Source organism: Perissodus microlepis, chromosome 9, assembly GCF_051167445.1.
Source record: "Perissodus microlepis isolate ML-2025 ecotype Zambia chromosome 9, ASM5116744v1, whole genome shotgun sequence".
In the NCBI taxonomy this organism is placed as follows: domain Eukaryota; kingdom Metazoa; phylum Chordata; class Actinopteri; order Cichliformes; family Cichlidae; genus Perissodus; species Perissodus microlepis.
In genome coordinates this window covers 15,200,154-15,218,473 of record NC_140469.1, presented here as the reverse complement: position 1 = coordinate 15,218,473, position 18,320 = coordinate 15,200,154, and the positions used below count along the sequence as shown (strand labels likewise).

Here is an 18,320-nt window from a genome sequence, read left to right as displayed (position 1 = left end):
TATACCTTTAGAACAGACTTCTTGCTGGTATCAAGTGTGATGTCTAAAGGGTTTTTAAGGCAGAAGAGGTTGGGGAGTGAGGCAATCATTTGTTGATCCAGTTTTGGCCGGGCTGTATTTGAATCGTCGCTTCCAGTGAGGTGGGGCAGGAATTGCTGTACTGCTGCTATTCTCACACTGTTAATAATGAATAATGAAAGAATATAAGCAGGTGTAGTTAAGGACTTATAATTGCTGCAAAACAACCTAATTCATGCGATGAAGCAAAAAAAACAAAACAAAAAAACATTTACAGTTTGATTTTTCAAACAACAACTCAAGAAATAGCTGGCAGTGGAGGCGGCGGCTCTATTACTTGCTGCCAGAATTTACCAGGGCTTCTCTGGTGTTAATTTCCATTTCTATCAATATTCATAGATTGGGACCGGATGAGAAAGTGTTTTACACAGGCCTCGAAGAGCATTTGGTTGACATGACAAGCACCTGACAGCAACACAGAGGCCTAATATACCCACCACAAGTTGGAGAGTACATTTTCAGGCTCTTGAGTGTTTGTCTGGCTAACAAATAATCCCGAGAACCGACGTCAAAATCATCAAACAACTCCACGAAAGGAAAACGGAAAAAAGAAAAGAAACATGCCAGACATCCAAGTATACTCATCACAGGCACAAACACACACATTTGTGATATGCACACAATTCCGGGCAGGCACAAAATGCTCAAACGAGCACAGAGAGAAACAACAAGAAAGAGCAACAAAGGAAAGACCCAGAGAAGAGACTCACGCGGGCTGCTTAGTGAAAAGGAGTCGCAGTGCCGCCTTTAGTTTGGCTGTACTTGGGAACACACTGTCTCTTGCCATGTCCGACATGTCACTTATCAGCAGGATGCAGTTTCCCAGTGACTCCTCGGTGCTGGCGTAACCCTGCCGCACACAGACACACAAACACACACAATTCTCAAGACTGCCTTGGCAGACAATAAAGCAAACAATGGGGAATTCCAGCTAAGCGGTGCAAAAGTAAATAAAATATGCATCACTTTGATTACGGGTGGTTTCGTTTTGTCTCTCGTTGACATGGCGGGCCCATCTCTGAATGGCCTTCTTGAATTAAATCACACTTGACAGCCTAGTCAAAGCCTCATGTATATTCATGAAGAATTTCCTGGCTTTCTGTTGCCTGGAACTGAACAATTAATAAAAAGTTTTTGTTTCTCTTCCCCCTCCACTCAAAAAGGAAACAATATAACAGAATATGTAAATGAGAAAATAACCAAATTTTTCTCACTGGCAGCTCAATGCACAGTCTTTGTGGTCCAAGAGTGCTAATATTGCACTTTTGATCATAGCTGTTCTCATTGTGGGCAACATACACCCATTCTTCCCTTCCATAAATATTGTTTAATAAGCTCCAAATGAGATGTGCGCTTTATGAGCTCTGCAGTGCAAATACTACTGAGCCTCTGAAGAGATTACAACACCTGTAATATGGGCATGACCGGGTAAAGTGCCTCATTGAATCTGCCCCAGGCTGATGCTGTCATCATCAATCGTCCCTTGAGCAGGAATAGCAGGATATCCTTGGCAAGAGCATTCACCTATAGATCACAGGTAAAGTGCTGAGTTCACAAAGGCATTGCTGATAAAACATCTACTAACAAGTACTCCATGTGACAACTTTGAAATGTCTAAATTATTACACCAGTTTAGCATGTAATGTCGTACTCCATTATCAGAATGAGCTCTCTCAAAGGTCTAAAACTTGAAAGGTATAAGTAGTACATTTACCTTTTGTGCCGAATCTTGGAGTCCAAAGGTGCTTATTTCATAGAGCACCCTGTGGTGGAGAAGGAAGCTAACTCCAGCACATGCCCCTGGTTCCTGACGTGTCGCATTCTGGATGCCAAGGCAGTCCTAGGGGTATATGTAATCACACCAGAGCACATCATAAATTATCACTATTCTCACTTGTGCTCGCATATAAGAGTTTCAATTCACTTTAAATGTAGAAACTCACTCTAGTCAGTAATTGGCAAAATGAAAAGAAAGACTGATTTCAAATGTCAAGTGGTTTTTTTTATAGTGGCCTGTCAAAGAGCCGCGACTCATCCATCTTCATCCCACTTATTTACATATGGGTGCCTCACTAAACAGGCTCACATTAAGGCTATATCACACTCATATATTTTAACCATGACCCTCCGCACTCATCCAAACAATGACTATCTATATAAGATGCCTTGCTACAACCTTGACCAGGTTTGAAGTACATTCATATGTTTCTGTCTTGACGAGCAGTAAAGGATGGGCCAGCAGCTTGAGGAGGAGTTTCTGGCTTTCCGTTTGGAGGAGGGGACTGGGCTGTTCAAACTTCCACCTATAAGAAGATAATCAAATGGATTTTAACTAACTTCGTTAGCAAAAAAAAAAAAGTCATTACTATGACTGACTTCAGATCTGATGTCTTACAGATAAGAGCAAATGTGAACACATTCTTTGATGATAGGCAAGTGCTGGTGAAATGGAAGGCCATCTATGGCTTGGTCTGCCAGCTCCACTAACTCCAGCCAATTTTTCTCCCCCTTGAGAAAAAAAAATACAATGTTTAATTAACAGTCAAGTAGTGATGAGATACAGTCTGAAAAGACTTCACTATAGTCATATATAATCATATACTTTGTTCAGGGATAACATTATGACCACCTGCCCAACACTGTGTTGGTCCCCATTTTGCTGCTAAAACGGCTCTGACCCATTGAGGCATGGACTCCGCTAGACCTCTGAAGGTGTGTTGTGGAATCTGGCACCAGGTCTGATCCACTTCCATGGATCAGACGTCTTTGTCTGGCAAATCCCACAGAGGTTTGATTGGCATCTGCACAATTTTTAGGTCAAGTCAACACCTCAAACGTGTTGTTGTGTTTCTAAAACTATTCCCGAACCGTTTTTGTTTTGTGACAGGGCGCACCATCCTGCAGAAAGAGGCCTATGGGAGTACGGGGTAACACCGTTTTCACGAAAGGCTATACGTTGTCTGGACCTGAGGTAGGTGGTGCATTTAGAAGTAACTTCCACATGGTTGCCAGGACACGAGGTTTTCGTAGCAGTATACTGCCCAAACCATGACACTGCCTCCATCGGCTTGCCTTCTTCTCATAGTGTATTCTGGTGCCAGGTGTTCCCCAGGTACATCCTAAGATGCACCCGGCCAGCCATGTGACGGGAAAGAAAATGTGTTTCATCAAACCAGCCAATCTTCTTCAATTGCTCCAGCCTTTGCTCCCCACGTGCATCAATGAGCCATGACCACCCATGACCATGTCCCTGGTTCAGCACTATTCTTCGTTGGACGACTTTTGATAGACACTGACCACTGCAGACTGGACACAGAGATATATAGCTACAGTTTTGGAGATGCTCTGACGTGTTGCCTAGCCATCACAATTTGATCCTTACACTCAAATCCCTACGCTTGCCCATTTTTCCTGCTTCTAAAACATCACCTTTGAGATAATCACGTTTACTCACGTCACCTGTCAGTTGTCATATTGTTATGCCTGATCAGTGTGTAGTGTATCCATATATATACGTATAAAGGATGCCTAGTATTTGTATTTGATGTGGTGATTATACCTCCGCTTGTGCTTCCCTGAGAAAGATGCAAGTGGATTCCATCCAGAGGGCAGCTCGGGTCACCCTCCTGTAGATTTCATGGCTGTCCGAGTTCACCTGCTCCAAGTAGGCCACTGCTGTCTCTTGCATGCTGGGTAACAAACTTCCCAATGATGTGTCCAAGCATAAGTGGAAAAGAGCTGTTGCAGTGTTTTCTGGGAGATTGTCACTAGCCTGTGTGATGTTCATAGAATGATTAACTTTCAAATGGAAAACAGTAACTGAATCAAAGTGATTCTGTCACACAAGCACACACCTTCTCGGGTGGGAGGATGGTCTGTAGGAGTTTAATGGTAAATATGGCAGCGCCTATGTAGGCTATTCTATGGTGAACCTGAGAATTGTTGGGAATATCCACTGAACAGCTGTTGTGATAGCTCAGTATATCCCCCAGTAGCTCCATGCAGGTTTGCAGCTTCTCTTTCTAAAATAAACACAAGCAAAAATGTAGACAAACACACACACTGCCACACAAACGCACCAATATGTGCACATGTACTCGCACTGTGTGAATGTTCACACACACTCAAGACACAGCTTCTGGCTGCGAGCCAAGAGAAAAATTGTTCGTTCCAGGGGTTAGGAATTGAATGTAATCAGATTTCAGGGTTATTTTGGGACGAGATACAGATCCACCCTATCTCTGTATGAATAAATTGGAACAATCTATTCTCAGCCACTTTGTTCTGGGTGTAAAAATTGTTCAATGGAAGATGAACACCAGCAGGGGGCAGTACATGCCCTCTGCATTGCTGAGGCGGGCATGAACAGTTTGGTCCATTCCCACAGGAAAAACCTAGAGGTTTGGCACACAAAAGCTGCTCTCCACATAAAGATGACAAAATAGTTCTCAGGCTGCAAGGCTCTGGGCATGTATTAAACAGCAGAGGGCCACAGGGGCCTGGACTTGACAAGTGTGTAAATCCCCCTGCAGAGGAACATACCCTTTAAAACAGCCATGCAAGATAACAAATGATTCTGCATGGTAAAAAAAAATACACCTGTTTAACACAATCTATTGTGTGGACTTTATGCATGTAATAAATGAAGACATTTACTAGCCCTGCAATTCTGTGCTGGGATAAACCCAAGGGTACAGATGGGAAGTTTGCATGTATGCAAGAAGTGCTTTATAACCAGCAGAAAGCCTCTGTAACCTTTATATAACACATAACGCTCAATCACGTGCCCGCAGTTCTCCTTGACAGTCGAGTACCGTATGCCTGTGTGTCTGTGGCAAATTGTCTGGTGGCCAAGTCAGTTCCCCTTTTCACTGAAGTGTCTATTCATCTACATAAGAGGCTGTCATGAGTTGTGTTGACTTGCCAGCTCCATCCCCGCCAGGCTGCGATCGTCCCAGACCAGCTCACAAACGCTGTCCCCAAGCAGGAGGACAGCATCACACAGCAGCTCCAGAACGCGATGGAAAGCATGCAAACCTTCTGAGAAACAGCAGAGTGAGAGAGAAAACAAAGCAAGAGCGGAAGAAATGTTTTGACGTGATCAAATAACAATGGAGAGAATCCAGTCAATGTAGAGAAACAGGTGAGGGAATCTTAAGTTCAAAAAATTAAAACAAACAAACAATTGAGACTGAGACTATTGATTAATGGCTTAAAAAATTGTTTTACCACTCATATTTGACCAAATAAGATCATTTTTAAAAAAGACAAGCATACTGACACTTACCTGTCTTAAGCAGTGGTATGGCACACTCCATAGAGGCAACAGTAAACTGAGCCAAAGTGAGCTGCCGCAACTGCAACTCCAACACATCTTCTACACCTAGATCAGGAAGCTCCACATGGGCCACATCTGCAGGTGAATGGGCCATCTGTCTGGGGGCCTGGACTGCTCCTCCACTTCTGTGTGAGCTGCCACTGGATGAATTGCACACAGACGGAAAGACAACTGTAAATTTGTGATCTGTTCTTGGACCATTCAAATGCAAGGAGTGACGTATCCGCTGTATAGGGATGGAACATAAAAATGAATATGCCATCACATGAATCAAACCTGATTTTTAAACACTACAGACCGGCCGCTAGAGGGCTCCTAGTGTTGTTCATATTTAGAAGAACATCCTTCACAGTCTTTCTTTTCTTTCACACTGCTTTATCGTCTTGTGTGGGCTGCTGGCGTCACTAGTGATTTTGTCATTATCAAAGCCGCAGAAAACCCTACTGTGCACAAATTCTCAAAGAAATGTAAGACTCACTTCTTAAGCCTAATGAAAAGAATCGAAAATGTTGAATCACGTCAAGAATATCATTTCTACAAGCAAGGTAGAATGACTAACGTAATACCACGCACGCCTCAGAAGTGTGACAAAAAGCTAAAGGGAGTCTGTACTCTAGGTGCCAATATGATTACTAACATCTATGCAAACAATACCTTAAACAAGAAAAGATACACAAAAAGAGACACATTTTTATTGTTTTTTTTTAACTATATATTTCAAACATACAGTCATTTCGATTTCATACACGTACCTATTAGAAGCTGCGTCTCCATCTTGACCATCTCCTCTGGCTCTCTGGCTTGTGCGTCCCACTAAAGAAGGCCGGGGAGAGCACTCGGACCCAGGAGAGGAGGCCCCCGAACGCTGGGTCCCCAGAACCTCCTGGGTGTAGGAGAAGGACGAGTTCTGAGAAACTGGATCTACACATCCACAAATAAATAAAACAAATAAGTTAAATGCTTTGATATTTGTTAGACATTGATTTGTGAATATAAAAATTAGGAATTCACGTTGTGGAAGCAATATGTTCTAGATCGGTTCTAGACTTGAGTTACAAGAAAAATACAGCTGATTAACAGAGGTGATAGATACCAGGTAGTGATTTACTGATCATAAGCATGCAAAAATAGCTGAAAAATCACCACATAGATGACAGTGGAAGGTATTGATATCATTATTTAAAAACAAGTAAAAAGGGCACGCTACCTTGTTTCGCAGAGTAGAAGCTTGGGTCTTGATGAAAGCGCAGCCGCCTTCTTAATCCCACACAAAGCTGCCGGAGACAGGAAAGAGCCGACAAGTAGATGTAGCCTGACTCCTCTTTACCTGGACCCAGCCTCAATAGGGCCAGAAGGCTCTGCAAATAGAACGGGAGATTAACGGCATAACAGATTACATTACTGCTAAGGTGTTCAGTGGATGAACACCTTGTAATATCCAATAAAAGTTTATTGCAAATGTGTAAAAACTGCATATTAGTCAATTTACAAAGCTACGCCGAGACAAACACACTGTATACCAGACTTAAAGTCAAGACTGACAGAAAAGCCGTAATAAAGTTCACTGGATAAAAAAGGCAAATGGAATTGAATTATTGAAGCAGCAATTTGTTCAGAGTTCAGATTCCCTGCCCTCTGAAGCTAATGATGTCATGTATCTAAATTCAAGCCTTTTAATTTTGCTTAATAGCTGCAGTAGCTCGAAAGAGGACCAAGTAAAGCCACAAGAAGTACTTTTCTGTAATCATTTCTTTTTTGGTGATGACACTGCTGGGTGACAGTATGTTAATGCTACCGTGAGACCGATGTAATTTAATGCACCACTTTATTAATTAAATAGTAATGTTCACTGTGGCTCATCAGGGCAAAATGATGTCTCCCCCAAAACTCTTTTTATGCCAGTGAAACAAAGAGCTCACAGAACTGATGTGCTTTGTTACCAAGATCACAGTGGGGAGATACATCACACGGTGTTGCTCGCTTTAAAAGAAATGGAGACGGAGTATGTATAGCTGTACAAAGTGGAAACTCATTGCAGACTTCAGTATTACGACCCCATGGATCAGCTGCCAGCAGAAGCCAGCAAGAGCCATCGAGGTCGACAACTGTTCAAAGGCTGTGCCCGACAGCGTCCTGTTATACAGAAACTCTGCTGCTCAAGGAGGCCTTTGAGGGAAGAAGCAAAATGTTCTACCAAGGACTTTCACACCTTGCAAGAGGTACATCATGACAAAACTACATCCTAGCAGCAATCTAGTACCTGCTCAGCCAAAGTAAGCCTTCGGGAGCCTCACAGCCTCCTACAAGATCAGGGACGCAGAATTATAAATGGATGCTTTGTTCAAGGACACCATTTGACAGGTTATTATTTTGACAGTGGTTGGAGTGGCCATCCTATAAATCCGCTATGAGCTGGTCACGCTAGCCACTCAAAACAGCGCACTGCATCTAATCGATGTGAATACCACTTAGCTAGAAAATAAAACCAGACTCTGATTTCTTGATTGGCATCTTCAACTTTGTTTCTTAGGAAACCAACAGTGAGTAAAGCATTTTCAAACCAAGCGAGAGCAGCGTTTGTATTCAGTACAGAGATCGTTTCTGAACATAAGCACTACACATGATGGTTGCTAAAAAAAATCACAGTCTATAAAATAAAAATAGTGAGAGCTCTTCTAATGCCCTGATAATTAAATAATGGAAATTGCAATCACTACAGCATTGTCTCTTTCTGGTCGAGTGTGAACATTCTCTTTATATAAAAAAATAAAAAACAAAACAAACAAACAAAAAAACTACAAACCCCCCAGCATAAATGTATAGACAATAGACATGTATACACAATAACAGTGAAAAAACACCCAGATTCAATACCTTTACAATGCCCGGCCTTTGCAGAAAGATCTCAGCAGGAAAGTCTTGCATAATGACATCACACAGAAGTTCACAAGTCGTTCGCACTAGGTTGGGATTGCTGCTCCCCAAGGAACTGTTTCAAAAGAACCACAACAGAGTTATTTTTAGTCTCACACGCTTGTGGAGTTGATTAATACAAAGAATTTCAGCAGTAAAGAACAACACGAATACTATGCAATGTATAGAACTGGGCATAAAAAAAAAACAGGTTTGAATTCAGAAATGGTTGAAAAACAAAGCATGAATAAACAATATTGGTAATAATCTTATTCTGTCTAATTATAATACAATTAAACTGGGTGAAAAGTGTAATATACTACTACTTAAAGACATGCGTTTGTTTCTTACTTTTCATTGGAAGAAAGTATGTGCCTGTCTGTGTTTGTCAAAGTCAGCCATGGAAACACAGAAAACTTCAGACATCTCACAGATTCGTGCTCTATATAATACAGAGGTATAAAGCATGAGTCCTTTAAGGAAACAAAAATATCATGCATAAAACATTAGAGAAAGATTTTTCAAGCAAAAGGAACCTGCTATCTTGTGAGGCGGTATATCCATATTATTTGGCATGCTCTTGTGGAAATAACCCATTTTAGGCAAATCCTCTTGAGCTGAAACAACAGAGACACGAGACTTGTAGCTGGGATAACATCTCCGTACTAGAAAGTTTAAAGCAGTTTGGTAATATAGACCATTTCAACCAAACTGCTTCTAATATCATATTGTGAAAATTTTGTATTTTATGAATGACAGACGCTAAAGTTAAACAAATAATTGGCCTAACATTGAACACCTTTCGAAGATGTACTACGTGGTCCATGTGAATAGACAACTGCGCGACTGGGGAGCAGTTCTGGTAGGTGGAACAGCTGGTCCAGGGTTCCATCAATGACAGCTCGCAGGCTGGGCTCCACGTTAGGAGACAGTTGGGTGAGAAAGTCCACCGCCCCAACGTCTCGCAGCATCTGGGCTGCACTTGGATGCTCCAAGACACAATAGTGCATAATCAGAAAACTGGAAATTATATGTCTTGGTTTGATATTGTGTAAATTTTATACAGGTGACATAAGGTTTTGGAATCATGCGGTGAAAATCAGGACAAAAGTAAATCCTTCATTAATTATGCATTTTAAGCCTGGTTAGCTTTTGGAAAAAGAAAAAAATACTGAAGCTAAGGCTAAAATTACATTTAAAGTTCACGAGTGTAATTTGCCATCTGGCAGACTGCTCTTCTCTAGCTACAATTCTTGATTTATTCACCTTGCGTTGCATCTATTATCAGTATACTTCCTATCTACCTTTGATAAGGTTAAAAGCAATTCAAGGGCCTCTTCCTTCATTGGCACCTCGGGGAAATTGAACCACTCCAGAAGATACACAAACAGCATCTTCTCCTGGACAATATCATGGACTGAAATCAGGGAAAGATCCAGCTTGCATAAGATGCTCTTCAATGCTCGCACTCTTATCTCCACCAGAGAATGACCTGAAAGTTATGAGAAATCACAAATATTGAACAGGGGAAAATTGGAGCAGAGTTAGCAAAGGTAGCTACGGTTCCCTGACTCGGGGTTCCTTTACAAAGTTAAACAGTTTCATGATAATTTAAGTGCTGTTATTCCAAACAATGACAGCCACATATAAAAGTTGAGAGAGAGCTGCTATTGTTAGCGGCTAACGGGTTTTGTCATCATAAATTATAGTAAGCTATAGTCAGCTTCTTGCGCGGTATTTTCCTAGCTAACAGTTCAACTCACCCATTTTCCTTATAATGGAAGATAAATCCATGCTCGGTGTCAAGTTATGATAAGTTCTCCTGTGTTAAAGTTAAGTAAAAGCTTCGACCGAGGTTTGTACATCTGCTGAGCTGTTGTTTGCCAGTGTCATGTCAACAACGTCTGTTTTCAACTACCGCGCCAGCGTCACTCCACTTCCTGTGCAGGTCAGGACCGGGTGCGTTTACTTGAAGCAACGGTGTAGGAAAACTGATACACTGCAGAATTAAAGCTCTATTTTATTTTTACATTAACACAAGTTACCTTGAAGGAAATATTTCAACTAACTTAAAGTAAAATATTCGTATATGACATAATCATAATATAACATAATAACATTTTCATTCATTTAAAATAAATACGCCACTCAAGGGTCAAAAGAATCCCGAGGGACCATAAATTATCAGCAGCTGCAAAAAAAATAAATAAACACCTTAAAAAAGTAATAAGAATAAATCGACCTGAGACAAACAGTGTGTCTTTTAACTGTATAGAAAGTAGACTTACATTCAGACAGTGACAAAAAAGTTAAAGTTTATTTATAATGAAAAGGGTAAGAATTAATGTATTGATGCAAGGGTTTGTTGAAAGTTGATATTCCCTGGCCTTTGAAGATAGTGGTATCATGTTTTTAACAAACCCCAGTGGTCATACGTGGCAGGGATCCATCTATTTTTCTTTATAGTAGTGAAACTTGCGGTGTTATAGTTATAGTCAGAATTTTACATACATTCATCATGGCCATGAATGTCAAAATAACGTTGGTCTTTTAATGATTTCTTTGGACTATTCTTTTTCCAGGGTGAAATGATTCCACAGCATACATATTTGATAGCTTTAAAAAACAAGAATTGAGTGGACAAGTTTGAATTTATTTTTAATTTTTTCTCATTCAAACTGGGTCAGAAGTAGACATACAGGCTCAAATATATACACAATAAATACATTCACATAAACCTTTTAATAAGTTGTAATAAGTTGTGCTAACTTCTCATTAGTGATCAAGCATGACTGAAATTTGCAGTTGCATACATGGACAGGACAACTGTCTTCTAGAGAAGTTTTTTATCCTTAGATGAGACAAAGATTGAGCCACAGTAGCAAGAGGCTTTCAAACTTACAAGCACTGTACCAAATGTCAAACTCGGTGGTGTTAGCATCATGCTCTGGGCTCTGGTACATTGCACAAAATGAATGAAATAATGAAGGACAGGCACTGTCTCTAAATTCTTCAACTTCACATCAGTTCAGCAGCTAGATGGTTGAAACTTGGATATTGTTGGGTGTTCCAACAGGACAATGATCCCAAATGCACTTCAGAACTGGTTTTGGAATGGATAAAGCAGGCTAAAATTAAGCTTTTGGAATGGACTTTCCAAAACCCCAATCTCAACCTCCTATTGAAAATTTGTGGAGTATGCTTAAAAGGGTACCAGGAAATCAACTAATATAAATGAACTTTACCAATTCTACTAACAAGAGCAGTCGAATATAAAACCAGAATTAGACCAGAAGTTGGTTGAAAGCTATCAAAAGCATCTGGTCGAGGTGCAACTTGTTAAGGGACATTTAGCAAAATATCAGACGGGATGTATGTGTATATTTCAGCCTGTATGTATATTTTGATCAGTGTGGATTAGAGAAAATCCTAAATAAATTCAAACTAAAAGCTGAAACCTACCATGAAATTCAAGCCTATGGCGAGTTGAGATACATTTCTAACCACAACTGTATTTTGCCCTCCCCTCTAATCTTACCAACACTGATAACAAAAGTCCTGAAACCATTTTAGTAGAGGGACCTGAGACCTGCTTAGGAGATGCATGCACTGTAAATCACAGGCGATCAACAAATGTCTGTCTCTTGTCGGCATCTTGTTTGTCATGACCCATGTGATGTGCAGTTTGGTTACAGACCACTCTCATTTGATCTTTTGAAAGTTTCCACAAACACCCTGAAGCAATTTTTCTTTCAAGCATCAGCAGTGTTTTAAGGCATCTCTCAAAAACTCTGAAAGGCAGTTGCATTGCTGACATACTGAATAAATTAAATCTTAACAGCATCTATGTCATCCTGTCATTAAACACAGATGCTCTCAAAAATCAAAGTTGATGTGATTCACGTCTTAACACGACTACAGGTGTAAATTATTTTCATATTCCAGCTGTAGAAGCTCTCACACTCGAGATGGGACGTGGATGTGATCCGCAGACAGGGTGATAATTAACAGACTTGGCAAATGATAATTTGATATCCTAATAATATAATCACACAGCTTTTGTAAATTCCAGGAGGATTTAAACCCATAATTAATTTGGCCAGATACTATAGGGCATGTTTTACTATCATATTAATGCATTAAGCATTAAAATGGATATAAAGTCTAATCCAAGACTCTTTTTAAAAATTTCATCACATATAGATTCTTCTCAGCTTGCTTCAAATGTATATACAACATTTTATTCCATCACAGTCTTTGCCAACATCAAATACAGCTTTATTGCTCCAGAGAGCCACGTATGAAACACACCACAAGGTAAGCCAGATATTCTAATCTAAGGTGATGTTTCATAGCTGTACTATTAAATGCAAAATCCTATTTTTATACATCTATTCAATTTTGGATGCATTTGTTGTTGTTGGGAACCTTTGCATCTTGACCAGAATTAAAAACAATGCTTTGTGGGTTGGAACAGAGCTTGTCTGCACAACATGAGTCATATTGATGGGCTTGCCAGAGGGTCCATTGACCTGTGGAGGTTAAAAAATTTATTCCAGTTCTCTCAGCCTCTGATATAGTACACAGGGCAGAGTTTTTATGAATGTTTCTGACATTCTACAGATGTACAATGAGAATACAAAGTGAGAATTCTGACATCCGAGCAGCTGAGGAGGTCTTCTTTTACCTGGAAGAAAAATACATTGCCCTAGGTCAGACTAGGAGTTTTCAGTAGCTGTTGAGTATTCACCAAAGAGTACATCACTTCATTGTTTGACAACCACGCTGTGTCTTGGATCACTTGTTAACACCAGCTCCAGACAGGAAAGAAAACAGAAAAACAGAATAATTGAAAACATGGGGTAAGGTGAAAACATGGTGTTATCCATTATCCCGTTTGTTTGTCATGAACTCTGTTTTCCCCTCTGATATTTACACAAAATCTCCCTATTTGGTGTTTTGTACTCCCATCTTTTAATTTATATTTAACACTCATCCTGATGACATATTTAACCCTCCTGATATTTCAACCATAAGAAACAATCATAATAGGAAAATAATAATTATAGGAAAATTTATTTCTTCTCAGAGCATTATTAGTTAAGTAATAAATGTCATCTAAAGAAGAAAAAGCAGATCATTGTTAGTATTATTGCACAGTTGCAAATCTGTACTTTTCTTTAGTGCAAATTGGTGCTTTTATCCAGAGCACAATCCACATTAATACTTAAAAGTTTATTTACCATCCTTTCGCTCTGGTATCCCTGAAATTTCAGTAATTTCAAGTAAACATTATTTGTGCTGGATTTATATGATGAAACATGCTGGGTTTGTAAATCAATGAAATGAGCACACAATAAACACAAGCAGCCCAGTGATGTCATCTCTGTCTGTGTCTGGCCTGGGGCCTCCTCTTGGTAGTTTATGGCTAATATACCTAACGTAGGAGGTTTCCAGGAAGCACCCTGGTCAGATGCTTGTACCACCTCAGGTGCTCTTCCTCACCCTTGAGAAGGAGTAGCAGTTCTACTCGGAGCCCCTCCTGATTGGCCAAGCTCCTCACCATATCTCTACAGGTAAGCCCAGACACCCTTTGGAGGAAACTCATTTCCGTTGCTGGTATCCACCTTCTTATTCTTTCAATCACTACCCACAGCTCGTGACCAGAGTGTATACTGATTTGTAAATCGACAGCTTCACTTTCTCACTCAGCTCTCTTTTTACCACAACATACCAGTATAGTGTCTGCATCACTACTGATACAAAACCAATCTGTCTGTCCATCACTTGTGAACAAGACCCTGAGATACTTGAACTTCTCTACTTGGGTCAGCAACTCATCCCTGACCCAGAGTGGGCAAGGCCCCATTTTCCAGCTGAGAACCACAGCTTCTGAAGCTATGATTCTAATTATCATCCCAGACGCTTCTCACTCAGCTGCAAGCTACCCCAGTGCGAGATGGAGGTCACTCCCTGATAAAGCCAAGAGAATCACAGTCATCTTCAAAAAAGCAGAGATGAGATCCTGAGGCCACAGAATCCAACACCATCCATCCTCCTAGAATTTCTGTCCATAAAAGGCATGAACAGAATCTTTGACAGAGGGCAGCCCAATCAGACAGCAGTACCCACCAGGAATGAGTCAGAAACTTTGCTGGACATGCAAACCAAGATTTCACTACATTTGTATAGCAACCAGAAAAAAATTAACACCAACTAAAGCTGTAAACACACACTACAGGCAGTTATAGCACACAATCTGTCTCATTCTATGCTCAGGGCTTGCCTTTCTACCTTCCTATCTTTGTTTTGAGACCAAAGGTAACACCTTTTTCAAGCAGATTTTCCATATTGCCACACAGTCATGTCAGCAGGTGTAGTTTCGGATTAAGGCTTGCAACGCAGCAGTATCACGTCTCCTTTTCATGTGTGCATGACCAGGGAACACCCCATCTGTTTCGAGTAATGAGCCTGTTTTATCCATTTCAAAACCAGTTGTAATGTCTGTTTGGGATCACTGTCCTATTGGAACACCCGACTGTGCCCACATTTCAACTGTCTAGCTGTTTACTTGAGATGAAGTTGTAGAATTTGGAAGTACCCTCCTTCTTCATTATTTCATCCACTTTGTACAATGTAACAATGGTGGCAAACAGCCTTAGAGTATGATGCTACTACCACCATGCTTGACAGTTCATACAGTGTTCTTAGGTTCTTAGGTTGCTTGCCATTGAGGCCAAATAGATCAATCTTTGCCTCATTTGACCATAAAACCTTTCACCAGAAGGCATTTGGCTCGTCCACATGGATAGCTAAAACTTCCAGTCATGCTCAAATTTGAAGGTGTTGATTTTGTAACGGAGCGGTATCTGCTCTCCTTTTCATGTGTGGCATGAAAAGGAGAGCAGCACACTCCAGCTGTCTCAGGTAGATCCAGGGATGTCTCCAACGTTCATATAACTTTGAATCTGGGAAGTTCCCTATCCAGATGATGAAAGCTGCAAAGGAAGCTTTCTTGTTTGTAATGACTGACAAAGTACTCCCACAGAAATATTTGGGGGTCCCAGGAGACCTTTCTTAGTTTTCATAAATGGAACTATTTATTTCGTTAATCTTTGCTATCTATCCTAAATTAAAGTATCACAAAGTATCAAGGGAAGGACCTTGATACTTTGTGATACTTTAATTTAGGATAGATAGCAAAGATTAACGAAATAAATAGTTCCATTTATGAAAACTAAGAAAGGTCTCCCGGGACCCCCAAATATTTCTGTTTTTAAAAAGCACTAATCAAAGCAGAAATGAAAAACAATCATGTAACATCACTAGGAATAAATTGGCTGAAAAAGTAAAAACAAATTAGAATGATAGACAAAAACCCACCTGTGAAATATGACAAAAATGCATCTGCATGGACCCCACTCGACAGGGTGAGGGTTAATTTAAGGATTTTTAACATTGTAAATCAGAAAGAGCTACTTGTTATCTGTCAGCTATTTCACATCAGGCTAAATTACTCATATGCCAGAAACCACCTCGGGCACTTTACGAATGTAAGCCCGTTCTCTGAGTGGAAAGCATGCCAATTTAAATACTTTGAAGCTAGATTTACTCTCAAAGCATCTCAGTGTTTGGATTCTAAAGCCAATCATGAATCATTTACTTGTGCCAGACCGTACTGGGCAGCACAAATAAAAGTAATGAGCACTAAACTGTTGATGTCTATTCCATTTTTTAAGATAACTTGCAGAGACTAAAAGTCCCATAGAGATTTATAGCATAAGCATGGTTGAATCTTACTATAAAAGCAAGATCTGCCACATTACAGATATTCTCCTTGGATCTTTCCTTTGATTTATTAAATGAAAAAAACTAATATTCTCCCAAACTCAAACTATAGTGCTGATTTGGTTTAAGTAACTTTCTCATTAAAGTATGAAAAAGGGCAAATCATAAATAAAAAATGGTGTAAACACTAATAAGGCTTCATTTTGGTGGAACCGACACACAACTGTACATCCCTACAAAATCTAGCACCTCTCTTCCTACTATTACTTCCACTTGCCTCCAGGCCATCAGTACCAGCATGATAAATAATGATGTCAAATTAAATGCCAATAAAAGTGACATCATCCTCATTGGCAGAAAGAACGCACCTTCCAGAAATATGGCCATTTGCTTTTTCCGTGGGGGAGAAAAAAGTCATAAAAACTGTGATTTTGGGTAATACTCTCTTGTTTTCCACTCATATTAATAATGTCTCATGTTTAGCCTTCTACTGTACTATTTCAACACTACATTATTTTCTTCCTCAACGCAACATGCAAGTTCTTGCTCTCACCCTGGTCACCACTTGCTTGGATTACTGTCATTCGTGCTGGCCTCCCCAATAAACTTTTTAATCAGCTTGAAATGGCACAGAATTCAGTAGCAAGGATCATTATCAGCACCAGGTCCATCGATCATATCACACCCCTCCTCATTCGGCTTCATCTCATTTGCTCTGTTTTTTGTTTTACTGCATACAACACAAGTATCTGCTCTTTACTTTCATGGGCCCCCACCCCGCCCCTTTATCTCTCAGATCTCCTTCATCCTTAAATCCATTTGCATACTTTACACTAACTACTACTACACCACCTCCATCAGCTACACTCTATTACACAGGCTAAATCACAGTTCAAAATTGCATGTCAACTATAATATTTAGTTGTGTTTTCCATTATGCCTGCTGCTAGTTTTGTGTTTGAAGGTGACCTCGGGTTGTTTTGAGAAATGCAGACAAATACATTTCTTCTTCTTTCTTTTTCTTCTTATCATTAGAAAGGAGAAGTTGTTTTTTACACTGTGGTTAACAGAAGCAAGATTAACAGTTTATGAATATCTGGAAGCTGCAATCAAAAACTAAAAATATTTCTCCCTGTTTTAGAAGAAATAGATAATAAAATAAAATGCCATTAGAACATACTGGTATGACACCAAGAACCTTTTTTTTTTTTTTTTAACTCTTTGCAATCATGCCAAATGGGAGGGAAGGGGGGCAATTATCACTAACACCATTTAGATCCACCTTTAATGTGTTTTTCATGGTTGTGGAGCTAACTATTTAGGCCAGGGCTCAAACAGTCCATAGAGGTGACTCAATAGCTGGTAAAGGCACACAGGCACATTTAGCCATTTGGTAGCTCCCCAGTTTGATTGCAATGACTGCATGTTAATTTCCTGCTCTCTTTTCTACACCTCATTTGTATGGCCCCTGGATGCTATGCAACCCCCCTAAAATCAACAGTTTTTTTGTAAGTTAAAAAAAAGAAAGAAAGAAAAGATTGTATACTATAATAAGAAACCCTCACTTTAGCAAAAATATTCAAAAGCTGAAAAATAGTAAAAAAAAATGGAGACATCCTCTTCTCTAACCTCTGCTCTCTCTCTAATAATACGTTGAATTAAAATACACAAAAATGTCCACATGTTTCACAAGAGCTTGCTAGGTGTTGCTATTACAGCTTTTCATGCGTAAAACCAGGTCAGCTCAGCTAATTACCAAACCATTATTGTAATTGTCCAAAATTCAGCAGCCCATATGGCAACAAAATAAAATGAGCTACTAGCAGAATTACCCATGTGAAATCAAGGGTGACGGCATAACGGGCCCAGAGAAGAAGATGAGCAAGCATGGACAATTTATTTATTGTTTTAACCAGGCTGCTGTTGTGATTGAGCTCTATGACTCAGCTATATAACTGAGTCATTACCTTGTATGCAGTCACAGTCCATGTAACAACAATCAATGCACATCTCAGAAGACCTTAAAAATCTGAGGAGGGGAAAAGGTAAAATGAATGTGATTACGAAAACCCATGAGATCACAGCGCTACGCCATCATCATAACCTAAAATATTCAGATCCTACTCGAGGTAAACACTTCCTGTCTTATTCTATAGCCACTCCTGAAACAAAACCCAAGTGGTCCCACAAGCCCTGTCACAAT

The 18,320-nt window shown here is 40.0% G+C and overlaps 1 protein-coding gene across 1 annotated transcript in view; it reads right to left on the bottom strand.

The window, feature by feature from the left end:
• The window catches only part of rttn (rotatin), a 33,848-nt gene extending 23,577 nt beyond the window's left edge, over positions 1-10,271 (bottom strand). Inside the window, exons 1-18 of the mRNA XM_084939188.1 lie at positions 10,093-10,271; positions 9,634-9,821; positions 9,129-9,318; positions 8,866-8,946; positions 8,681-8,771; positions 8,291-8,405; positions 6,624-6,774; positions 6,169-6,337; positions 5,366-5,556; positions 5,003-5,118; positions 3,933-4,100; positions 3,638-3,850; positions 2,474-2,586; positions 2,255-2,381; positions 1,793-1,918; positions 1,486-1,602; positions 789-928; positions 6-177 (exon numbers count right to left, since the gene is read on the bottom strand). Of these exons, the coding sequence (XP_084795314.1) occupies positions 6-177; positions 789-928; positions 1,486-1,602; positions 1,793-1,918; positions 2,255-2,381; positions 2,474-2,586; positions 3,638-3,850; positions 3,933-4,100; positions 5,003-5,118; positions 5,366-5,556; positions 6,169-6,337; positions 6,624-6,774; positions 8,291-8,405; positions 8,681-8,771; positions 8,866-8,946; positions 9,129-9,318; positions 9,634-9,821; positions 10,093-10,123 (2,499 nt within the window). The 5' untranslated portion in view covers positions 10,124-10,271. The remainder of the gene's footprint in view (positions 1-5; positions 178-788; positions 929-1,485; positions 1,603-1,792; positions 1,919-2,254; positions 2,382-2,473; positions 2,587-3,637; positions 3,851-3,932; positions 4,101-5,002; positions 5,119-5,365; positions 5,557-6,168; positions 6,338-6,623; positions 6,775-8,290; positions 8,406-8,680; positions 8,772-8,865; positions 8,947-9,128; positions 9,319-9,633; positions 9,822-10,092) is intronic.
• Between the last annotated feature and the right edge of the window lie 8,049 nt (positions 10,272-18,320).